General features: G+C 45.5%; 1 protein-coding gene across 1 annotated transcript; it reads left to right on the plus strand.

Annotated features, from left to right (window-relative positions):
• The first annotated feature begins 243 nt into the window (after positions 1 to 243).
• Positions 244 to 21,993, plus strand: LOC123516156 (homeobox protein SIX3-like). The gene is made up of 3 exons (XM_045275313.1): positions 244 to 1,137; positions 17,811 to 17,956; positions 19,208 to 21,993. The coding sequence occupies exons 1-3, from the start codon at positions 482 to 484 to the stop codon at positions 19,774 to 19,776; spliced, it is 1,371 nt and encodes a 456-aa protein (XP_045131248.1). The 5' UTR covers positions 244 to 481; the 3' UTR covers positions 19,777 to 21,993.
• The last annotated feature ends 4,183 nt before the right edge of the window (positions 21,994 to 26,176 follow it).

The following is a 26,176-nucleotide window of genomic DNA, read 5'->3' on the forward strand; positions in this document are numbered from 1 at the left end:
GGCCACAAAACAATGTACTTTGTAACTCAATACACAGCTATTTGCATTCCAGAGTGCGAGCGTGGCCAGTTGGTGGGTGAGGCGAGAAACGGCGGCGACAAGCGGTTCCGCCTCCCGCCGCCTTACCTAGGAACCCTCCCAGACCGCCCTGCCTTCCCTCCATTGGCCACCGCAGTGACCTTCAACCAATGGGAAGGCAACCGGTAGCGAGGGCGGGGGAGGTGGGCTGGTATAGACCAATAGGACCGAGGATGCTAGTGTGACAGCTGTGCTGCGCCAAGCTCCGCCCCACGTCACGGCCGCTCTCACTACCTCAGAAAGACTCCATTACTGCCGCGAGAGGCGCGCCACCAACACGGAGAGGAACCCTGCTCGAAGACTCGCTCCGCCGCGCGTCAAGCATGACCACGGCAGCAGCTGTGTAGTGTTGTGGCAGTGACTGGCAGTGTTGTGACTAGGCTGAGTGTGTGACACAGACAGCATGGTGCTTGGACTTGCGGCGAACGTAAGTGCTTCCTCAGGGAGCAACGTTGGGGGATCTGGTGGTCCCGTGGTGCCCACGCCGATCGTCGCGCTGCCCTCCCTCTCCTTCACCGCTACTCAAGTTGCCGCCGTCTGCGAGACTCTGGAGGAGAACGGAGACATGGAGCGTCTTGGTAGATTTTTGTGGTCCCTCCCCGTAGCTCATCCACACCTGCAGGATTTGAATAAGCAAGAAGCAGTTTTACGTGCAAGAGCCCTTGTCTCTTTCCACGTAGGAAATTTCCGGGAATTATACGCCATACTTGAGTCTCACAGATTTTCCAAGCCGTCGCACGCGCGACTACAGGCGCTGTGGCTGGAGGCGCACTACCAGGAGGCGGAGCGGCTCCGCGGCCGGCCGCTGGGACCTGTCGACAAGTACAGAGTTCGTAAGAAGTTCCCTTTCCCGAGGACAATCTGGGATGGGGAACAGAAGACCCACTGCTTCAAGGAGCGGACCAGGTCTCTCTTAAGAGAGTGGTATCTACAGGACCCGTACCCCAACCCCAGCAAAAAGAGAGAGCTGGCCTCAGCCACTGGCCTCACCCCAACACAGGTCGGCAACTGGTTCAAGAACCGTCGTCAGCGAGACAGAGCGGCCGCCGCCAAGAACAGGTAAGCCATGTTAAAGTATTAGCAGCACAATAAGTTCCCCATTGCAATTACTCATGTCGGTGTAGCCAATGTTGCCAAGTCCTTCCCTGACTCAGTCTGTATCGGTGGCTGGTGCTGGTTGCCTGACTGAAGCCCCTCATTCACCAACACAACACTTAAGAGGTTCCGCGGTAAATTAATTTTACGCCGTGACCACAAATTATTGCCGTGGCAAGGGTGGCTCGCGCCTAGTTATTAGCGGCCCTAACGAGCCTCCAGCCCCGGGCAGGTCACCCAAAACTCTCACTGAGGGACTCCAACTCGCCTGTAATCGATACCTTCTCTGAGCACGTGAGTGAGGTGACCCGCTCGCAGCCTGACCACACTGCACTCTGTGTCATAGCGTCTCCATCGTCTTTGCTCCTCTCCCAGCGCCAAAGTGCTATCAGTATTGTCATTGCCTTAATATGTAATTTCTGTTCATGTTCATCATAAAAAAAAAGAAAAAATCAACCATTTCCTGACTGTCTACGCCTCAGTCCTCCAGTCATCCTGTCGTGGGCGCACGTTGGTGCGGCCGATGAGCATTCAGCGGCACCAATACAATTACTAGTTTCCGTCACGCTTCCGAATTTTAATTAAGTCTCAGCTAAAATAGAACAAAATCGTGAGGTGTGGCATGTTATTCTTCTAAATCAGTGTTTAAAAAATTGGAGTACAAAGTCAAGTAAACCTCTCATGGCTTGTGTTTCGTCAAAACCCCAGCACAGTACCGCGGCCTTCGCCCTCACGCCGCCGTGCAGCCACATCACCGCCGCCGATGTCGCTGTTTCCCCGCCGATTCAGCTTCCGCAAAGTAATTTTCTCCGTAAGCATATTTTTCCCCTCATTGCTGTTGCCGTCTTTTTCCGGAGAACAAGTGTCCGAGACTCCCCGGGCTAGGCTGCCTTGTGCATGGCCTTCCCTCGGTCCTTCCCAGGGTCGTGGCGATATTGTCATAATTGTTTTTAGGGAAACGAGCCGTACACTGTTATGCTTCTCATTGCTTTAATTAAATTGTTAAAAACTAATGAAAATCGGGAGACGAGTATTGCGTCTATAAAAATACAATTAAAAATCTTGTGGAAAGAATATACAGTTTTAATAATAATGAGTTGCATAATCTATTTATTGAAATTAATTTGAAGAGATTTTAATAAACGAAAAATAGTACACATCACCTCAGCTCACCTCATTAATCTGACCACAGATATAGGACATGTAAAGAGGAGTCAAACCACATATAGGATATGCAGGATGCTGTCAATGCGCGCGCGCACACACACACACACACACACACACACACACACACACACACACACACACACACACACACACACACACACAAACAGCAGCACCTTTCATTAGCGGACGCCTTTATCTCGTTGCGTGATGGAACTATAAACATCCCGCGAGTGGCCGCTTATGTCAATTTCCAGCTTCCGGCGCCGCACTATTAACATACTACTGATAATTATTGGAAGTTTTATTACTCAAAATAAAAGTTACTCGTGTTTTAATGACCATGAGTAATACTGTGTGTGTGTGCGTGCTTGCTTGCTTGTGCCTGTCTGTCTTTTTGAACGCTGGAAATCATGGTATTATCGGGATGGTCTTGGTAACCGCCGCGGAGAGAACGACACCCAGGCAGGCAGACGTGGTGTTGCCTGAGGGCAGCCTTGTAGGTAGCGGGCAGGAGGAGGAACAGGGGGAGGGACTCAGGTATTACATTGAAACTTTATTACTCCGCGGGTTATTACTGGATACTTAAATATTTTGCCAATAAAACATAAATAACACGGTAGTTCCCCCTCGGGCAGGCAGGGGACGGCCCGGCAAAAGAGATACTTTTCCGGGAGGAGGCGGCGGTGGTCTGGCACGATTGTCTCTTCACATTAAGTGGTATGCACGCCCGCCTCCTCCAGAAGGGTGGCTTAGTGTGACTCATGGCAATGCACCTCGCCTGTTGCAAGCTGTACACACCTGTATGGCATTATACCAAACGTGTTGAACATTTTGTCGCAATATAAGCTTGGCCGTCCCCGCGTGCCCTGCTCTGCCCAACACATGCGCCCACCACAACGCAATAGTCGGTTTAAAAATAAGTTCTTTGTTATTAACGAAGTTGTTACACGGCGTAGAATTCTGTCTATAGTAAAAGATGGGAATTCTATATATTGGTTTCCTTGTGTGTGTGTGTGTGTGTGTGTGTTTAATCTATTTATATATTTTCTGTGCATTTTCGAGCTGGGTAAGAAAATATAAACTTTACTGTCCCTACTAATCCCGATGATAAGATATACACTTATTTAATGATTATTTCGTTAGCTTCCTCCTCTTCATCACTCCAACACTTCAACCACCGACCGGTTCCCTTCTCTACGACTCAGGCGTTTGTTTCATATACAATACCATGGTAACTTTTATCTGTAAAAAATATGAGAAAGAAAGAGAGAGAGAGAGATCCTAACGTTCGGTAATATAATAAAAAAGCAATTCAACAAGTGCGCAGTATCCATCTCAATTTTTTCTCCGGCTGAATATATATCAAATTAATTTTCATTCAAATTTTTCATCTTCTCCAGTTTTGGTGTGAGTAATTTCAGTTAGGACAAGTCGGCACAAGCAGCGTGTAATTGTGGCGATCCCCCAGCTGTTTGGCGGAGCCTCGAGGCGCATAGCTGATGCTTCAATCAGATACACTGCCGCTGTTTAATATTTTGAATTTTTATTTACATTTTTCTGTTAAACCTTGGGCTGAGGCAGATATGGGAGTGATGCGGTGCTTTCTTGTTTCTCCTCAGGCTGCTGCTTCTGTATGGTGTGGGCGATGTTCTGTGTACTGATGTCTCACATTGTGATAACTTCAGAGCATACACATAACTGTAAAAACAGAGGTAGCCGTAGAATGATAGATTTTAAATATTAAATATAATATAAAGTTACACTGTTGGCCAAGCAAGATAATTCAAGTTTCCCTCACACGAGGGTGAGCATTTTCTATTACCCACACACACCTGTCTTTCACCACCCTCGTTAATTACCCTCATCGGCAATACCTGCGGCGGCTCTCCATGGGGACACTCGCGACACCTCACGCCGCGGGGACGCTGAATTATGGCCACTGCCCGCAGGTGCCCGCCCTTCCTTTTACGGCCAATGATTTTTATCCGTAAGCCGGCCATCAGCGGGTCGGATAAGAGAGTGAGTAACCTGCCTAATGACGTGTGCTGAGGCGGGGAGGGAGACCGAAGGGAAGACACTCAGGGAACCACTTGTGTGTTGGGCAAATATATGGGACGGAGAAGGAAAACGAAAATTACAATACCAGAAATAAGTAACAAAAAAAGTAAATAAACTATACGGATATTAAATAATCGCATGAGAATTTACTGGAGCATCGAAAAAAAAGAAAAAAGCAGTTGATAGTTTGAAAGAAAATGGGATAGTAGGTGAGAGTTAAGGCGGGAGACGGAGAAGGACGAGACGCTGAAGGAGTTATTACATCATTGGCGTTCTGAGTTATTACAGGTGAGGGTGGTTGTTATCCGGCAGGTGGCGGCGTCATTAGCGTCCCCCCGGGGTCGCTGACACCCCTTGGCCACCTGAAAGCGGGTCTTCGTGTTTACAATCTTATTTATGAGTAGCGGAAGGGGAGGCGTGAGGGTGCACTTGAGGGGCTGAGGGAAGCCTGAGGGTGCCGCGCGAGGCGTCAAGTAATAGTTAGCCTCCCGCCGAGGTGACCTGATGCCTCATGTCTCTCCGGGACATAGAATATTAACACAGATGGCTCGAGACTGCGCTGGGATGTGTCTTCGCCATATACTATTGTTGTTCCTCTACTACATTATTACTTCCATCAAGATTCATCAATAATCTTCCAGCGTTCATTGTTTGTAAAGCCCTTAGGTAGTAGTGCGACAAGCATTGGTCCCTGTCCACCACCACAAGCTGCATCCATAACCACATGACTCGTCACCATGAGCACCATGAAGCGTCACCACCTTTTTCACCAACACCCTGCCTCGCCAGCACTGCCATGCTGTGCCTCCATCACATAGATAGCGTGATCGCCAGCGCCGTCGCCTGAGCGGTCAATAGCAGCGGAAAGCTGTGAATTGATTACAGTAGTTTCTGTTAACAACAACTGTGTGTTACCTCCACGATGCCCCTCGTCATGGCAGTAGCAGCGGCAAGACAGCAGTGGCGGGACTGTCGCCTCGCTGCCGCCACGCCCAGTCACCAACTCGTTCACAGATCTACTGGAGAGGCGTGAAATCTGGGCTTAAATTATCTACACAAGATCGACTGCACGGGGATTTTGTTTTATTCTTTACTGCACTTTTTGACCGGACGAGCGGCGCAGCGGCGGTAGCCCCCGTCACCCCGTCACCCCGCACGGCCCCGCCGGTGATGCTGTTAGCCACACGCGGGTGCAGACAGGATCGATGGGACAAGTGAGGCTGTTGGGTGTTAGCGGGTCCCTCTGTGTGTGTGTGTGTGTGTGCGTGCGTGCGTGTGTATGTGTGTGTGCTGGAGCGTGTTTTCATAAATCTTATCATGAGCTGCTCCTAGCGACATATTGCGAAATATGGAGTGAGTCGTTACAAACAGTTGTTTGGCTGAGATTTGCATGGTAATGTCATGGGGAGATGCAAAAGTGTACTCACCACACAGGGGAAGGCGTTTCTTGCTGTCATTCTCACCTGAAACACATGAAACGATGCTATCAGCAGACGGGTGGCATCACTCAGTTTTATACTGAGTACAAGGAAATATAAAAATATAAGACTTATAAATTGGTTGACGCGTTCGTGGAAACATCATGCTTTTTATGAATGACTCAAACACACACACACACACACACACACACACACACACACACACACACACACACACACACACACACACACACACAGTATGTAACCCATGCATACTGCATCCCATGTCTTCATATTTGCATGTCAACATTTATATGTCTGCATCTATCTCTGTTATTCTTTTTGTCTATTTGATTTATATACCGATCTATATATATATTCTTACTAGTTATCTATCTATCTATCTATATCTATCTATCTATCTATCCAGAACAGATAGAAGAGAGAGAGAGAGAGAGAGAGAGAGAGAGAGAGAGAGAGAGAGAGAGAGAGAGAGAGAGAGAGAGTATTTCCTTCTACTGCTGAACAAAAGCATGGTGGCAAATGCAAATCCTTGGATGGCGGCGGTGCATGTCATACAGCGAGGCACGGAGGCTGAGGCAGCACCACGGCGGGCGGCACTCAATGAGAGGGCTACACAGGATCGATCACGCCACACTAGTGCTTGTTATTGACGGCATAGGCTACGACAGGTGGCTCTTCACACACACACACACACACACACACACACACACACACACACACACACACACACACACACACCCGGTAGCTCAGTGGTTAGAGCGCTGGCTTCACAAGCCAGACGACCGGGGTTCGATTCCCCGGCCAGGTGGAGATATTTGGGTGTGTCTCCTTTCACGTGTAGCCCCTGTTCACCTAGCAGTGAGTAGGTACGGGATGTAAATCGAGTGAATTGTGACCTTGTTGTCCCGGTGTGTGGTGTGTGCCTGGTCTCAGGCCTATCCGAAGATCGGAAATAATGAGCTCTGAGCTCGTTCCGTAGGGTAACGTCTGGCTGTCTCGTCAAACTGCAGCAGATCAAACAGTGAAACACACACACACACACACACACACACACACACACACACACACACATTGTACTGATCAGAGTTTGAGAATTCCAGTTATGTTAATAATAATGTGACAATATGATGATTCCTGCGCAAAATCTACAGTACAGTCCTTAGCAGTAGAACATTCATGAAGATCTATCGCTAATGAGTTCTGATGAGCAAGTACATTAAAAAAATACGAAATTTTGAACTTTGTCACCTCAGTATGAACTTTCTTTACACACACACACACACACACACACACACACACACACACACACACACACACACACCGCGTAGTGTAGTGGTTAGCATGCTCGACTCACAATCGAGAGGCCCGGGTTCGAGTCCCGGCGCGGCGAGGCAAATGGGCAAGCCTCTTAATGTGTGGCCCCTGTTCACCTAGTAGTAAATAGGTACGGGATGTAACTCGAGGGGTTGTGGCCTCGCTTTCCCGGTGTGTGGAGTGTGTTGTGGTCTCAGTTCTACCCGAAGATCGGTCTATGAGCTATGAGCTCGCTCCGTAATGGGGAAGACTGGCTGGGTGACCAGCAGGCGACTGAGGTGAATTACACACACACATACACACACACACACACACACACACACACACACACACACAATTTTCGGCCATGGCAGGTGTGAAGCAACAAGACACATCAGTTCCGAAAGCGTGCATGATACAAGATAACTGAAAAAAAAAGATATATGTAACACGTAAGCACTTACACACATGCGCGCGCTCTCAATATACATAAACTACGCAACGTCACAAATGAAAATACCGCACTCACACATTCACGGGGTCTCTTTTCCCAGTTTCAGTAAATAGCGAAGCCGGAGTATTATACTCGCAGTGTTGACAGAGTTTTCCCTCCACTCCAGCCACTGATACCGAACGAAAAATTGAACCAAACTCCAGTTGGCTTTTAAAATTTGTTACGGCTCTCCTTTTGGAACAACATTATTAATAAGATGAAATATGATTCGACGTCATTTAGTTTCTCGTGTGTGTGTGTGTGTGTGTGTGTGTGTGTGTGTGTGTAGGCAAACCCTACGGTAATTATGCTTAATGTTCCAGTCACTTCATAATATTTCCATTCACAGTTGATTCATAAGTTTACGTATGTTTCCCTTTACTCCAAGTTCGTTTGGCTCTATCTCATCCATCATTACTTCCCGTTTTCCTTGTGTAACATGGAAGTACGCTACGCTTTTTTTCTTTTTTTATTCAGTCTCCCTTTTCATTAATATCGATCAGGTCCGCAGGAAAATCAATGAGTAGCGTTTTCTATTTCATTGGCTTTGTGTACTCGTCGAATTCTTTACTTTGAGGGATAACTACGTGAAAAGAAAACGTTGTGTTGGCTATAAATGCATTTTTTATTTTTGTTTTTTGTTCTCTTTTGTTTTTGGACATTTATGTGAGTTGGTCAGAGTACACGCTATTAGGATTACACTTCAGCCCTGGTCTTACTTATTGCAGTGTTTGTAAATAAAATCATAAAAGTCATGTGCACTATTTCAAAATGATAAACAAAACTGTTTCGAAAATTCTATGAAGTGTGTGTGTGTGTGTGTGTGTGTGTGTGTGTGTGTGTGTGTGTGTGTGTGTGTGTGTGTGCCTCTAGTACGTGACATTAATTTCTTTATGTACCATTTTTTCTCTCATAATAAATAAAAAAAGAACAGCTTGATTTTTCACAAGTGCCATGACTGAGAGATGAGCAATTGTGTGTGTGTGTGTGTGTGTGTGTGTGTGTGTGTGTGTGTGTGTGTGTGTGTGTGTGTGTGTGAGAGAGAGAGACTACGTAGCTCGTTTTCCTACACGCAATCATGTCGTGCTGCAAGTGTTGTGTTCGTTGATATCTGAAGACGTGTCTGTTTTCCTGGTTATACTTGTGTAGCGTTACTAGGCAACACACTGCAGCTGCTTCCTTCAACAACAAAACTTCCCTTGAAAGCCAGAGAGAGAGAAAATAAAAAAAAAACACGATGTAAAGATATACATGAGAGAAACGATGAAAGGCAATGATTTACAGAACGTATGCATAAAGAATGAAAGATATACATACTAAAAATCTGTTTAAACGCCATAATTTTCTCAAACACTGATATGCAACTATATGTAAGGAGAGGTTTATTCATAAGAAAACACAGATCATGAATCCAACACCGTTAAAAAAAAAAAAAAAAAATGACAGCCACTCACATGACTTCCTCCCGCTTGTAATGTTGATTGTGGTTAATTTATCATTTTCACTATTTGTTTCATTGTTCCCGCTGGTAAAGGACAATCTGAAATTTAAGCTTATTTTCTTTGTCTTGTTTCCTTCAGGCATGACTTTCTTTTGTCTCTACGATTGTTGTAATGGCGTATGTAATTCATAACTGACCTTCTCTATTACTTCATCTTTATCTTAATCCCGCTTTGTTATCTCTTCGTTGGCTTTATCAGAGTAACGCGCATTAGTATATGTATAAATAATTGAGGTAGAAGTATCAGAAATATAAGCTACATTAATAACAGTAGCAGTCATCGTTGTTTACGGTGATAATGTTGTTGCTGGTAGTGTTGGTGGTGATGTTGGCGTTGTAGCTGTTTTATACCTTGGAATATATATAAAGAGCGGGCTCTGTAAGTCTGACTCATATGTTGTCAATATTTTGAGTATCTAGTCCCTCTTGCATGATACAAACACCTGTTGTGCACCTGTGTGTGTGTGTGTGTTTGTGTGTGTGTGTGTGTGTGTGTGTGTGTGTGTGTGTGTGTGTGTGCCCATTTATCAGTCTCTCTCTCTCTCTCTCTCTCTCTCTCTCTCTCTCTCTCTCTCTCTGTCGCGGAAGAAAAATCGAACCAAGAGGGAAAAAAGATCACATAACGCAACACGAAAATTACAAATTGGCCCACAGCCTCCTACCTCCATCCTCCCTCACCCTCCCCATTCCCACCCTCCCTCTCCTCCCCTCCCTTCTCTCCTCTCCTGCTCTATTCACTTCGGCCGCAGATTGAACACGTCCCCCTCTTCCCCTCTGAACGCCCTCCCTCCTTCCTTCCTTCCTCCATCCCTCCATTCCTTCCTCTCTCCTTTCCTAGTCCCTCCTTTCCTCACCGGCTCCGTCCAGCCAAGAAATAAAAGCGTTCTATTTCATTATTGTGGCAATTTTTAAAAAAGCGAATCCCTGAAAGAAGATGGCTCGGGGCAACGGCGAGGTTGGCTTGTTAAATGGCATTTCTGACTCCGGGAAACGCCAGTCAACTCCGTGAAAATTCCCATCTACCTTTACATGGGGCGGGAGATTATTGCGAGAGGGACGAGGCGGGGAAGGGAAGATGGGGATGGGAAGGGAGAGGAGGAGGAGGAGGCCGGGATGGGGATGTGGAAGGAAGTTGAAGGGATAGACAGGCTTGTGTGTGTGTGTGTGTTTCTGTGTCTCGATGTATGTTTTGTTGAGAGTTTTTGCGTCTGTTTGTGATGTGATGTGTGGTGAAGTGCTCGGAATGGAAGAGATATTGTATTGGTTTTAATGATTCTGGTTGTAGTGGTGGTGGTGGTGGTGGTTATGGAGGTCACGTAATGGCTCTTAGGGAAGTTGTGCTGCGTGGGACTAACTTGTGATTAGCTGGTCAGTGTCTGTAGTTAGAGTGGCTACCGCAGCAGCGTTCACACACACACACACACATACACACACACACACACACACACACACACACACACACACACACACACACACACACACACACAGAGAGAGAGAGAGAGAGAGAGAGAGAGAGAGAGAGAGAGAGAGAGAGAGAGAGAGAGAGAGAGAGAGAGAGAGAGAGAGAGAAGGGGGGGGGTACCAGTAGCAAAAACAACAAACAAAAAAACAACAAACACAGGTTCAGATGAATGTTAATTGGTGTGGTGGGCTTGAATGGAACACGCCACAATCCACTGAATCCGAAATAGGGTTAAAAAAAAAAAAAGAGAGAGAGAGAGAGAGAGAGAGAGAGAGAGAGAGACAGACAACGAAGCTTAAAAAATGAATAATGCCAAATACCAGTTTATATTCTCCCCTGTTAGCCTTAAAAAAAAAGAATCGAAAAAAAAAATCTACTGACCAGCTGAGTCTCGTTTTGGCTCCATCGCTTTGCCGCCCTGAGGTGTGTGTGCGTGTGTATGTGTTTGTGTGTGTGCGCGTGTGTGTCGTGGCCGCGGGAGTCCAGGACTTAGTGGCTTTGATCCGTGTAGCCTCAGGTTATGGCGACCCACCAAGAACTGTCCTGAAATATTGCGGCAACGATGGTTTTAGCGGCGGCTTCAGCGTCATTCACTCGGAGAGAGAGAGAGAGAGAGAGAGAGAGAGAGAGAGAGAGAGAGAGAGAGAGAGAGAGAGAGAGAGAGAGAGAGAAGCAATAAGTAAGGAATGGAGATTGAAGGCGAAGAGAGCAAGTTAGGAGTGGAAGGAAGGAAGGAAGGCAGGCAGGAAGGAAGGAAAGCATCACAGTGTGGCTCTGCAGCTGTACACAACTTCCCGAATTCAGTGTGTTTGGTGTGCACTGTAATCTTGTGAGGGAGAACTTGGCACCGCTGTTAGTACATTGTGTGTGGCGAAGCGTGCGTGCGTGTGTGTATACCTGAAATGGTTCCTCTCTCTAACCTTCTCCCTAATCTGAGGAAAGCATGTGACTGTGGTTATCATGAATGCCGTTTTTGTTTTATGAAAGAGGGGAAAAATGGCCAAGGGCAACGATGACGTAAACAAAAAGTTCCACTGAGATGCTAGTCCCCAAACAAGGTAAAGAGAGTTGGCTAAAACAATAGGATAAATAATTAAATGTGGTTTGTTTATAATTAAGGTGGTTTGTATCCATGTTCTGTTTCTGAATTGCGGGCGTCTGTGTGTGAAATGGTTCCCCGGGTCTTCCCTTCCTGTAAGATGAGGAACGTGTGTGTGTGTGTGTGTGTGTGTAGTTCAAATAAGCACCTTCCTCGGTTAGCTTCGGTTTGTTTTATATTTGTTAATTCCGTCTTCCTTATGGCTTTTGATTTGGAGAGTTACTTTTGTCTGCATTGGAGTGAAATATAAGCGGGTCAATTGATGTTAGTTTCTGAAGTTTAGATACGCATGAAACAGTGAAAACAGATCCAATGGTAAACCTCTCTCTCTCTCTCTCTCTCTCTCTCTCTCTCTCTCTCTCTCTCTCTCTCTCTCTCTCTCTCTCTCGTTCTCCTTTCATGATATATCTGGCACGGTTAAATGTCTCCTCTGCTGGCTGTGGTGAATGTTGATGAAGCTTGGAATAAGGAATGGCGTGGCAGTATTCTTACTCATATAAATCTTAGCTAAATGACACGTCTAGCTTGCCTCATTCAGTGCTAAGCTGTTACACCATCTTGTGTGTGTGTGTGTGTGTGTGTGTGTGTGTGTGTGTGTGTGTGTGTGTGTGTGTGTGTGTGTGTGTGTGTGTGTGTGTGTGTGCGTGCGATGACTGGTGTATTGCTGGCAGAGGATTAATGTAGCACTTTCTAGGTATTTATCTGCTATTTGATGCCCCACATAGCTTGGACACGTGAGATTCGCCATGTCTGCTCATAAGCGAAAGCGTTGTCCAAGTAAAAATCAATAGAGTTTCCAGCTCCTCGAGACGTCTCAGAGTTACATCAGTGAAGGGTGTTATGCGCGGCAGTAATCCAATAAGCCATTAATAGGGACAACAACCTTGGAGTGATACCACCTTTAGCAGCAGATTCTGTTTGAAGTAATTATGATACCTGACAAATGATGGCCAAGTAATTGTTGTCCTTAGAATATTGAATGGTTGGTTGGGTGGACTGACTTAGGTATGTTAGTTAGCACGGGCAGAAAATATTGTTAGTAGAATACTAAAAGTGGACACGAACGACACAATTGGTGATAAAGGGAGAGAAGAATTTGACGAGAAGGGGGAGGAAGAGAAGGAGGAGGTGGTAGTGATGGTGGTGGTTGTGATGGTAATGGTGATGGTCGTCATGGTTGCATTTCTATAACCGTTTTGTAAATAAAAGCTCCTTTGTAAGTAGAAATAACATTAAACGTAAGACAAATAGACTTCACGGTGCACAGATGGACTCCAAATCAAGAGCTATTAATTAAAGGAAAAAAAAATAGAAACCTCAGAACACGGGCGGAGGAGGAGCGAGTTCCTGGTGGGATGAACAACGCCCTGGCTGGCTAGCTGGCGGGCGTGGGTTGGTCACAGCGTGGTAATGGTGATGGAGCACAACATTGCTGCTCTTTAACTAATGTTTTTGGTCCATAACATATAAAACTTAATATATATTGTGTGTCCGCCATTACGGCGATTGTAACATTGTGAAAATAGCGGAGGTGGCGGTGCTAACGATGCGCGCCTTTTACGGGGAATGCACGGGACGAAAGTGAACCTCAGGTGGCCGTGCCTTGGGACGGCGTATTATTATCATTATTATTATCATTATCATCATTATTATTATTACCATCATCATTACTATTATCATTATAATCATCATCATCATTACCACCATTATCATGATCATCATTATCGTTGTTGATATAATGTAATATCATTACGGCAAATTTCAAGAACTACTACTTACAATTGTAGTTAATACCTTCTTTACTTATTGTCGTTGCCGTTGCTGCTACTTCTGCTGTTGCTGTTGCTGCTGCTGCTACTGCTGCTGCTGCTGCTGCTGCTACTGCTACTACTACTATTTTGCTACTAATGTTAATAGGACTACTGCTGTTAATAGAACTACTATTAGACTATTTCTACTACTACTACTACTACTTCTACCAATACTACTACTACTACTACTACTACTACTATACTACTACTCTACTACTACTACTTCTACCACCACCACCACCACTACTACTACTACTACTACTACTACTACTTTTACTACTACCTGTACACAGGAAAGATGTAGGTAAGTCGGAAGGAAAGAATGATTGAGGCCGTGTTGTTCTGTCACTTGCAGCTTCCACAGTGACTAAACACGTATGAAACCGCTGTTGTTTTGTATTACTACATTCAGAGAGCCAGGCAGCTGCGTGCAGAGTGGCGGTGTTCTGACGCACTGGTGGTGTGTCCTTCAGGGAGCGTTGCTCTCACCTGCTGCAAGGCCCCTTGTTCGCCTCAGGCAGGGTGCTGGGGAAATGGTGTTTCCTTCTAACCTAGCTAGCCTTAATCACACATTCTCTTAGAGATGCTGCCATGCCATGTGGTGGTGAGCGGCGGGTGTCTGGCTGCATGTGTGGACTTCCAAAGCAGCAGACGTTGGTTGTTCAGGTCGTGATGGAGGCTGTCTGGCAGGTGAGCAGCGTTACAGCTCACATGTGTGGCGGGCTATTATCAGTGATGTGATCAGTACTTCTGTTGTGCTACAAAAGTGTAGCTCTTCATCGTGCTATCGATGGCTTTTGCTCCTCATATGCTGGTTTCAGAAATGTTATGAATAGAAAGCTCATCGCATTGGAAATTAAATATCAAAAAACTGTTTCTTTACAGATATGTAAAGAGTGCACTCATCAGACAGCGTGCAGCAGCCTGATGTGTACCGCGGTACTCCCAGTAAAAAAACTGAGAACAAACAAAAACAGTCTCTTCCATATAAGTGACTAGTATTCTATTCCAAAACAATTATTTACAGGTGCTATATTTCATAATGGCTCCAATTTCCGCATCGAGGAGGAATACGCGTCCCAAGCAGCGGCGCCATAGTGCCGTGGTGGACTGCCGCCGCGCTTGGGAAACATTAAAGAATTAACAAATCTCTGGTGAGCAGCGTCACTGAAGGGACTGTGTTGGTTAACTGAAGCCTAAGGGAGTGAAATGCATGACCACTATTGTATTTTCAATCACATGGTATGCTGATCTATGCATGAAAAATCACGCAATCTTTTGATGAAAGTGCATTACTATTACATTCTTAACAATAAACATTTTTGAAAATGGTGGTGAAGAACCGCCATCTTCAGATTCCTAGCTATAACTGGCTGCTGCTAGTGGGAAGGAAAGGGGAGAGGACGTGTAGGGTGTTCCCGATTGACAAGTAAAGGATGGGAGGGCGTGCGGGTGGGAGGGGAAGTGGGTATTGATTTTGATAATGAGTGAAATAAACTGATGATTGAGAAGTATCGATCGCGTAGAGGGAGGGAGGGAGGAGAGCTACGTGGTGACGGTGGTAGTTGATAGTTGATGGTTTAGTAGTAGTGGTGGTGGTAGTAGTAGTAGTAGTAGTAGTAGTTTTTGTCATGTAACTTTTCTAGCTGCTACTAGTAAAATACAGTGTGCTATTCTTCAACCGCCTCCTTTTCCTTCTCTTTCTCCTCATCGTACTACTGTAACTATAACACTACCACCACCACACCAACTACAACAACTACTACTACTACCACCACCACCACCGCCATACTACTACTACTACTACTACTACAATCGTCACTACACCTTTGCTGCTGCTTCTACTGCCAAAGCTATTGTTGCAACGAAAAATTAAATGATCTTTTCATCAGTACAGTAGCAGCAGGAGTAGAGTAAGTAACAATTAGGTGATGAAAGTGACAATAGCGGCCGATGGGAGTCAAAGGTAGTCATTAATAATAGATGAAGGTGATATACTACTCTCTCTCTCTCTCTCTCTCTCTCTCTCTCTCTCTCTCTCTCTCTCTCTCTCTCTCTCTCTATGGTCTTATCTCCCCTCCGCACTGATCTATCTGCTTCATGTTAATCATAGTAAGGGAATTTCCCGGAGCCTTACGAGTAATTTCCCCCATTAACGAATAATTAATTGGTCCTTATTAGGGTGCAAATCACGCCTATTAGGTCACTTCCCGCCCCACCTGACTCATCCAGGTGAACCGTGGGGAGGGGGTGGGGGAGCTGTGGAGGACGGGAGACAGGAGGGAGGGAAAAAGACCGAACTACAGATGGGTAAATTAAGAGAGAGAGAGAGAGAGAGAGAGAGAGAGAGAGAGAGAGAGAGAGAGAGAGAGAGAGAGAGAGAGAGAGAGAGAGAGAGAGAGAGAGAGAGAGAGAGAGAGAGAGAGAGAGAGAGAGAGAGAGAGAGAGAGAGAGAGAGAGAGAGAGAGAGAGAGAGAGAGAGAGAGAGAGAGAGAGAGAGAGAGAGAGAGAGAGAGAGAGAGAGAGAGAGAGAGAGAGAGAGAGAGAGAGAGAGAGAGAGAGAGAGAGAGAGAGAGAGAGAGAGAGAGAGAGAGAGAGAGAGAGAGAGAGAATAAAAGCTAAGTGACAATGATGGTGGAGAAATACAAGAATCATTAGTAATCTTGTAAAACCCAGAGAGAGAGAGACACAAACGTACAATAACAAAAAAGAACAACACGAACAACACTTTCACGACCTCACTCAACACAACACAAGCCCTCAGAGGCACTCAAGAAGAGGAAAGAACACAGATACAGTGGCGAGAGAGAGAGAGAGAGAGAGAGAGAGAGAGAGAGAGAGAGAGAGAGAGAGAGAGAGAGAGAGAGAGAGAGAGAGAGAGAGAGAGAGAGAGAGAGAGAGAGAGAGAGAGAGAGAGAGAGAGAGAGAGAGAGAGAGAGAGAGAGAGAGAGAGAGAGAGAGAGAGAGAGAGAGAGAGAGAGAGAGAGAGGTTCCGTCAGGAGGGTGTTGGTTAGGTCCTGCCCGAGCGGAGCCGCTGCTGGGGTAACAAGGTCCATTGAATAAACGTCATCTTATTACACATGTTTACTGTAAAGAGTGAGGGGGACGAGGAGGGGAGCTGCGCCGCCTGTATGGGAATTCTTCGTCCAATTTCCCTAATCTTTCGTCCCCTTTCAAGTCTAGCACCGTTAAATGAGCCAATGCGCGCTCCTCTGCGACTCTGTTTCTCTCGCGTCTTCGTACCGTGTTTTCATCTGGGAACGTACACTTAGCATGAATACACAGACGGTGTTTCTTTCGCTTCCTAACGGTGTTGTAGTCGATGGAAGACACGAAATGTTGCTTCTGCTCTGCGTCTTGTGGTCTGACCGAGGAGAGAGCGAAGGCCACACAAACGAGAACGACGTTTATCAGCAGTTTAGCGCCGACAAAGGGAGGGAAGAATGAGGGAAAGAGGGAGGAGGAGGAGGGAAGTGTTGTAACGGGGGAATTAATGACGCTGGTAGTAGTGGTGGTGGTGGTGGTGGTGGTGAGGCTCCGCACGTGGTGTATAAGAGGGAGAAGTGAAAACAAAACAAAAACAAAGGAGGGAGGGATGGCTGGGAGGGGAAATATAACAGACGGGTAAGATCTGAGTGAAGAGAGGATGACAACATCGTGAAATGGAGAGATGAGGAATAAAAAAGATTTTGGGATTATAAAATAAATCAAAGGAAGGTGATTGTATTAAGAGAGAAGAGAAGATAGGGAAAAAGAGTGAAAATTGGTGGTGGAATTAAATAAGAAGAAACGAGTAAGAGAAGAGCAGATGGACAATAATTTTATTATATTCTACGATAAACAGACTTTAAATAATTTCTCAATTTTTTGAATTAAGAAAGAATAATGAATTGCAGAATACAAGACAGAAAAAAAATGTAGTAACAGTAGATATGATGGTAACGTAGTGGTGGTAAAAATAGTACTAGCAGCAAGAGTTTACTGAATTAACAACAAACACACACACACACACACACACACACACACACACACACACACACACACACACACACACACACACACACACACACACACACACACACATTCTCCCCCAACTCTCCACTACCTTCACCGTACCAATATAAACTACCACAACACGAATTAAAACCACTCTCACCTAACCCATCTCTAACAACCCTGCCCTTCACACTCCACCTCCCCTTCAGCTTTACCCTGTACACAACACTAATCATAACTAATCATAGCAAACAATTATTTAACCTAACCTCACCTGACAGAACCCTAGCTAAACCATACTCCTCGTTACTGCAGGATGATGAACGGGCAGCAGGGAGGCGCCGCATCTGCCCGCTCCTCGGAATCCAGAGACGCACACCACGATGATGAGGACGACGATCTTATCAACCCAGGTTCCCCCACCCCCCTGGACGACACGGACGACGAGGACCTGTCTCTGGGTGAGTGTGTGTGTGTGTGTGTGTGTGTGTGTGTGTGTGTGTGTGTGTGTGTGTGTCAGTGAAAAAAGTAGACAAAGAAAAAAGTTATATGATTTCTCTCTCTCTCTCTCTCTCTCTCTCTCTCTCTCTCTCTCTCTACGGTACTGTACCCTTCAATATACATGAGCTTTGTCCTTCCCTCCATGAGCTTTGTCCTTCCTTCTCTCTCTCTCTCTCTCTCTCTCTCTCTCTCTCTCTCTCTCTCTCTCTCTCTCTCTCGTGGTCACTGGGTCTGAAATTTCTGTCGATTGGATTCGATGATTCCCAAAATAATTCCACTGAGGCTCGGTTAGTTCTAATTCTGCCGCTGATGATGCAGTGATGTTTATTTGTTTGATTTAATTCAGCGGGCGTGTCCAAAGTGCTCATTTGGGAGGCCATTATTCCAGGCCATGATGGAAATTTTACAAGTCACGGGTTTGCTGGAATGACTAGCTGGTGTGTGCAAGCTGTGTGGTGGAGCTGGCCAGTCTTGTTGGGAAGATTTGCAGTAGTAGCTTGTTTTCTAGTTTAGCTGTTTATTGTAATACACTCGGATGCTACACACACACACACACACACACACACACACACACACACACACACACACACACACACACACACACACACACACACACACAGGTAGCCACTGTACCATTAATTACTTTATTTTCCAAGTCTACTAACTCTTGATTTTGGACTTATGTTAATTTAATGCCACTAATTGGTATTCATTAAATGCTAATTAATAACGCAACTTTTAATTTACCCCCGCGCCAATTAATGTTAATTGTTAATATTTGAATAGATGATTTGTTAATGTGTCCATCTGAGGCTGTACAGGCCCGCCTTGACCCCCCTTGCTGCCCCCATCTCTCTCTCTCTCTCTCTCTCTCTCTCTCTCTCTCTCTCTCTCTCTCTCTCTCTCTCTCTTGTAATAGTAGTGGTAGTGATGATATTGTAAAAATGTGTTCAAAATTATATATATAAAGTTCAAACATATTGATAATCCTGCACTTTGCGCACACGTGTAAGTATACACATTTGTGTGTGTGTTTCAACAGTGTTAGCGGCGAAGCGGTTGTACAAACATTACCTTGACGCGTGTGGCTGGGAGTTGCCGCCGGCCCGCCTACCACAACGCCTCCGCCGCCTCCGTCGGGAGGTGGGCGGCCAGGTGTTGTTCCCGCCACGGTCATGTCCTGCCACTTAATTAGTCTTGTCTCTTCCCAGGTACTCACTCCCCGCCACCTGTGTCGGAGAGCCCTCTGCCTCCTGTCGCTGCCGGAGAGGGAGGTGGTGTTGTGTCCCCAGCTTCAAACACACCCTCCTCCCAGCCGCCCTCGGTGTCCCCGCATCCAGCTAGCATCTCCCCTCATCCCTCCTCCATATCTCCCCACCCCTCCACCACGCCGCCACAAAACTCTCCGCTGCCTCTTCTCAAGAGCGACGCCTCGCCTCCCTCGGAGCACCACATCGCCGCCGCCCCGCCCATCACCACCTCCGCCGCCACCACCCTGCCGCTAGAGGCCACCAAGCCCTCCTACCTGGTGCCCCCCATGTCCTCCCTGCCCCTCATGACATCCTTAGCCACCTCCCTCGCCTCCCCTCTCTCCCTCTCCTCGCTCCCCTTCTCCTCTATGTCAGCGGGGGAGGGCTTCAAGTTCCCAACACACCCCTTCCTCCCCCACCCACACCCACTCCTCCACCCGTTCTCCCTCCACCATCCCCTCCCACTAGTCAACCCTCACTCTCACCCCTTCTTCTCGGCCCTGCCTCCCCACAATCCCTCGGCCACTTAGAGCCAACCCAAACTACTATACCTGGATGAGTCACACCGTCTACCTGTTGATTACTTTTTAAATGCCCATATTTTCTTGATCCCAAAATAAAAAAGCAGTTTGTGTATAATGCCTTGTTCCTTTTCTTTTTCTTTTTATCATACGCTGTTCCTTCTTTTTTTCTATTCTTATTCTTTAAATGTTTCGTGTAAAGTAAATGTCTCTTCTTCCTTCGTTGCCGCCGCCGTCAGTCTTAATTAAAAAGTCAGAGTGACAGACAGCAAACAAGAGCCTCAATCATTGGTCACAGTTGCACAGATGCCCCGCCCACACCGCCTAGAGCCCACCAATCAGGAACGAGATGAGTGTTTACTTCCTCTTAGAAATTCGTGGAGACAAAAGAATTAGCAGGATGGAACCAGAGTGAAATTCTTGCTGAACCTGCCGGAGCCGCGCCGCGCCAGTTAAGCCAGGGAAGGAAGTGGAGAACTTGAAGACTCGTGTAAATTCGGGCGTCGCTTGCCAAGAGGGAAAAGTTTTACATAGCCTTTTTTCATCTTTTTTTTTTTTTTTTTCTTTAACTCTCATGGTACGATTCTTGATTTTCCTGAATGTCTGAGTCTGCCCTGCTTCAGCCTGGCTTCCCGACCTTCCCTTAAACCTAAACCTCGCTCCTCTGTGTCTCTATCAATGCATTTAAGTAATAATAGGAGGAGTGAGGGACAGAGGGAGCCCGGCAAACTCCACTTTCCCGACACTCCAGCACTGCGAGGCTTTGAGAGAATTCTAATTAAGTAAATAAAAGCCCGGACAGGCCCTCTCTCCAAGCTCTTGTGGTCATTTATTCTAACCTCAACCTGTTTTAACTCAACTCACTTGTTGGAGCCGCCGTCGCCGCCCTTCGTCAGGCGGGTAATCAAGGAAGGTGTTGAAAAAAAAAAACATTCGCTCAGGAGTAAAAACAAGTTTGAGGAAAAAATTTTGTATCAGGTTCATTTACGACAGCGGGTTGGGGACATGTTGGGGGCGTGGCGGGGCCGTAGTGGTGATGGTGGTGGCAGTGTTGGGGCGGGATCATCCACTCACAAGTCCTTGCTGTGGCGGCGGGGCGGGTCCTCCATTGTCAGCCTGTCCGTGCTTCACTTCCCCTCCAATGACTCTGGACTGGTGGAGAGGGCGGAGGAGGAGAGTTCAGTCCCCGGCCATCACGTCTGTCCGCACTACTGACGGCGGCGCAGCAGGAAAGAATCAGGCGCTTTCTTTTCTACTTTTTAATAACGAAGCTTGATTCAAAGATAACTCCGATGTTTTCTTTGCTGTGAACTTTTTATCTCTTGGTTTAATCACATATTTTCAGACCTTGGTACTCTTCTATCCCGTCATCCCTCCTCTCCCTCCATCCACACAGACTGCCTCCCCTCCTTCAATACCACACCCATCCTCCCTCCACCTCAACTGTCCCTGTTTCACCACATCTCCCTATTCCCACAACCAGACCCGCTCTCTCATACACACAAAACTAAACGGTGTCAGTGAAGTGCTTAGATAGAGTCAGTGTACTGTTCCCTTCCCTCCCCCAACCCTTCTCCAACACACCAAAAAACCATCGACTCTGTATATAACCCTCCCATTCTCTCCCCCATGCCTCCCTTCCCTCCTCCCGCCATGTCACTGCACACCCACACCTACACGGACCTGCCTCCCACCATCTGCCTTACCCACACGTGTACATAGACCTTCCATCCCCCCACCACCACCTCCTACCACACTAACTGTCCCCAATAACAGGCTGCCGAATCCCCCCTCCCATCCCCCCCCCTCGAATCCCAGTGTAATAAGTGTGAAGCGGATTCTTGAAGCTACGAGTGATACATTTTGAAGCAGCGTTCTCGTCTTTGCTTCATTGTTGAGGGAAGAAATATTGACTTGTTACGCCGATCGGTTGTCTCCCGGTGAGGACGAGGTGTTAATGAAGTGAGCTTCGTCAGCCAGATGGAGGACAACCAAAAGAATATATTTAGTCGTCATTGGTGAACCGGCGAGGACTCAGTCAGTCATCTGAATGGCACTGGTTCGATTCCCCCACACCTGAAGCTTCGAAGTCCCGCTCGTTGTACTATATTTTGAGACCTTTGATGGCGTTTATTGCTACTAAAGCATTTCTCGCAGAGTTATTGTTGTAAATACAAATTATTGTATCTATCATTATTGTGAATAATAAAAGACTATTAATAGGGAGCTGTGTTTGGTGATCCTCTGGTCTGTATCACAAAACTTCTGTCCTCATACCAATTCTTTTGTTAGCATTCCTAGAAAGCAGGACAGAAGATAAACTTTATAAGTATTTACAGCCTTCGACCAACCTGAGTCTAGTATAGAACATAAGCACTTCTACCTAAAGAATCAGCACCACCAGCAGTGAAGATACGACATTAGCACTGCAATCACCGCCTACGGTAGCAATTGCACCACCAGCACCAAAGCAGCAGCACCACTGCCAGTAAGAAAGTAGCACCATCACCGCCAGTAGCAGAACTACACCCCCGCATGGAGTAAGTTGTGACGTGATGAATATAACCGTAGCTGAACGCTTTCCTTCACCATGATTGCTTCTATTACACAAACAGGGACACGCATAGGACAGAAAGATCACATTTACTAACTACGCAATCTAAAATACAATACGCTATGTCACACACACACACACACACATATACGGAATAGCAGTAGTGTGTGTGGCTCAGGGAGGCGATCAAACGTCTTGCTGTGTGTAGGAGACAATCCCAGCCACAAATATTGACCTGCTCTTTCTCTTCGTGTCCTCCTTTCTCTCTTCCCTTTCCTGTTTGTATGTCTCTCCGTCTGTCTGTGTGTCTGTATGTTTCTGTCTGTCTGTCTGTTTGTCTCTATACTATTCCACCTCTAACATTAGTTCTTTTCATACTTTTGACCCTTTCAGTACTGGGATGCATTTTTTACCTTGAGTTTTGTGTATGATAAGACGATTTTACTTACATTAGGAAGGATCTATGGACGTCAGAAGGTTAATAGCAACAGTTTTTACTATTTCAGTCCCCATTAAGTTTCTGAAGCTGTATAAAATCGCCGAATAGTAAGCAGGATGAATATGGAAACGCGTCATGGTACTGAAGGGCTTAAGAGTACGATATAATTTACAAGTCATTACAAACAATAATAATAACAATTACAATGATTAAAAAAACAGTAGTAATAACAACAGTAACAAATAGTAAACCTAATAAATAAATGATGACGATATTGATAACGAATAATAATAAAATTAAAAATAATAATAATAGTGATAATAATAATAATAATAATAATAATAACAATAACAATAATAATAACAGCAGTAATAATAATAATAATAAAAATGATAGTCGTAATGTGTGTGTGTGTGTGTGTGTGTGTGTGTGTGTGTGTGTGTGTGTGTCACCCTTTCCCTCGCTAGCCGCTGTACCGCGATAAATGAATCAACACCATTGTATTCAACACTCCCTCGCTTACTTCATAGCTGTCATCACACCCATCACTCCCACACAACCTACCATCATCACGCCTCTCCCTGCTACACCCCGTCATCACCACGCCACACACACCTCACCATCACCCATCATCACCAACAGTAACTCAAAGCCCATCACCACCCCATCACCAGTCACTACTTTCTCACCTTCATTATCACTCACCACGCACTGTCACCACTCTGCACTAATCATCACTCTGTCGTTCCTCACCATTCCCTCACCATCTGTAACTTTGTCACTGTCATCCATCACCACCCATCACTTCCCGTCGCAATCTGCCGCGTCTTTCCATCACCATTAAAAAACACCATTGTTCGTTCTTTCATCACCCTCACCATCCTATGAGACTCAGGAATCACTAAAAATACAACGAATATATTTTTTCTCCAATGACCAGGATTTTTCTCTTCTATTAATTACTTTTTAATGGACAAATCCAGCAATACGGCGGGTCAGATACAAATGATAAGAAAAATCAATTAACATAAGTTCAAACATAATTAAAAGGTAAATAATACCGATAGATTTTTAAACGTGTCTTCTTTCAATAATCAGCAACGTTATCTTTATCTTTATCTATTTTTTTTTTTTTTTTTTTTTCATTAACAAGTCAGACATACGGCAGTAGGGTAGATGCAAATGACGAGAATATGCCGCCGTGGTACAGTGGAACCATGCGTGCTTTGGGGTCCGAGGGGTCTCCAAGCGCACGGGTTCGAATCTTGTCCACGGTCCGAGTGTAGGCTGGGCTTCCTCACTCAGGGCAACGGTTTCCTAGCGGGTGGGCTTTGAGATAGGAGGTACCTCAAACAGTATCTCCTTTAGCCCATAAATTCCTGTGAAAAGCCCACATGGTATAAAAAAAAAAGAGAGAGAGAGATGGGGCTTCATTTCTCCCACTGGGTATGATGAAAGGAAGGTGAAGAAAGAAACAAGGTAGAAAATAGTTAAACGTCTAATAATGAAGAACGAGGAAGAAGTTATGGGAAATGCAAGAAGGTACAGTAGGCAAGAAAGAAATAGAGGAAGTAGATAAGGGGGAAAATACGAGAACACTGATATATTCATGTGAAGGCGGAATCATGGTGGGGGTCGAACCTCTGGCGGGACACAAGAAGAGTAGCGAGTTCCAACACCTTACCAATGAGACCGCGATGAAAGGAGGTGGAGGAGGAGGAGGAGGAGGAGGAGGAGAAGATATAAAAAAAAAGGAACAAGAATAAGAAAAACAATAACAACAACCAATACAACAAACTTCACTCCACACTGTTTCATTCATACCCCCTTCTACATAATAATAGTATCCATGCATCAGTGATCCCATAAACACAAGTATAATCCTCTTTTCTTTATTCATCCTTCCTCCTTGCATCTCTCCGCCTTTCCATCACTTCCTCACCTGCACACCTCCGACTCTCCCACTCCCCTTATACACATCCCTCCACACTCCCTTCTCCAAGCTGACCTGTGAACGGAAAATCACTCGAGTTCTTCGCTAGCAAATTGGAAACGAGACCACATTTAATCACGATGCCGCCCTCCATCGCAGCGTGTGACAACTTGGAAGCGTCGCCTTAATGGTGCCATCAAAGGGCGCTGTCTTTTTGTAGCGCCCAGAGTACTACGTCAAGGGGTCTGTGGAGGGCGGTGGCGTCTTCCTGAAGGAGGGAGGGAGAAAGAGAGAGGAATGGATCGGAAATGCAAGATAGGAAAGATAGGTTGTACGAGTAGGAGGAGGCGAGACTTTGAGAGTAAGATGAAGAGGGGAAAGAGTTAATATGACAAAAGAAAGGTATGCATTGAGTGTGTTCAGTGATAAAAAAAAAAAAAAGGGGAAAAGAAAAGGAAATTGAAAGTAAGTACATAAAGCACGGAAATGGATGTGGAATTCCAATGGTGGATATATATGTTGCATGAGGAAGGGAGGGTGAAGAAGAAAGGAGTTAAAAAAAAAAAACAATAAACGTACGTACAGCATCACAAATTTAAGAAAGAGGAAGGTAAAGAACATGCAATAAAGCACAATAGGAAAAAGATTAATTAAGAATATAAAAAAAAAAGAAAGCGAATTAAGAGCAACAGAAGAAATTGTGTCCATAGAGTGGCGAATAAGAAGAAAAATAAGGAAGGTATGAGAAAAAACAGTACAGAAGGAAAGCGGCAGATGAAGGTAAAAAAAAAAAAAAAAAAAAAAAACAAGAATTACATACAAAAAATAACTAAGGAAGAAGAAAAAGAAGGAATGAATGAAATACTAAAAGAAAAAAAAAACATTTAACAGGAAAAATGAAAGATTGATAAAAAGAAGTGAAAAAAAAAGAAAAAAAATCATACAAGAAGGAGGAAACGTAGAAAACAAACAAGGAATGAAATGAGAAAGGGCAAAGCACGTGTCTATATGGGAAAAAGAGTTAAGAGACTGAAAGGAAGAGCAAATGTGTGAACAGGAGTTAAGAGACGGAAGAAAGTTGGGAAGGAAGGAAGGTAGAGAGAGAGAGAGAGAGAGAGAGAGAGAGAGAGAGAGAGAGAGAGAGAGAGAGAGAGAGAGAGAGAGAGAGAGAGAGAGAGAGAGAGAGAGAGAGAGAGAGAGAGAGAGAGAGAGAGAGAGAGAGAGAGAGAGAGAGAGAGAGAGAGAGAGAGAGAGAGAGAGAGAGAGAGAGAGAGAGAGAGAGAGAGAGAGAGAGAGAGAGAGAGAGAGAGAGAGAGGGAGAGAGAGAGAGACAGAGAGAGGAAAGGAGAAGAGAGAAGACGGCAAGAGAGTAGGAGTAGGAGTAGGAGGAGAAGCAAGAGAAGAGGAGGACGGGAGGTAAGCATGTCAAAAAATGCGTGGCGGAAGGAGGAGGAAGGGAAAAGGTGGTGTGGGTGTGGAAGAA

This window comes from Portunus trituberculatus, chromosome 40, assembly GCF_017591435.1.
Source record: "Portunus trituberculatus isolate SZX2019 chromosome 40, ASM1759143v1, whole genome shotgun sequence".
Lineage (NCBI taxonomy): Eukaryota > Metazoa > Arthropoda > Malacostraca > Decapoda > Portunidae > Portunus > Portunus trituberculatus.

Excerpts from the sequence above, each read along its gene's own strand:
- LOC123516156 (XM_045275313.1), top strand. The coding sequence starts at position 482 with ATGGTGCTTGGACTTGCGGCGAACGTAAGTGCTTCCTCAGGGAGCAAC. Across the intron at positions 1,138-17,810 it reads GCGGCCGCCGCCAAGAACAG|GATGATGAACGGGCAGCAGG; the intron begins GTAAGCCATGTT and ends TCGTTACTGCAG. Across the intron at positions 17,957-19,207 it reads CGACGAGGACCTGTCTCTGG|GTACTCACTCCCCGCCACCT; the intron begins GTGAGTGTGTGT and ends GTCTCTTCCCAG.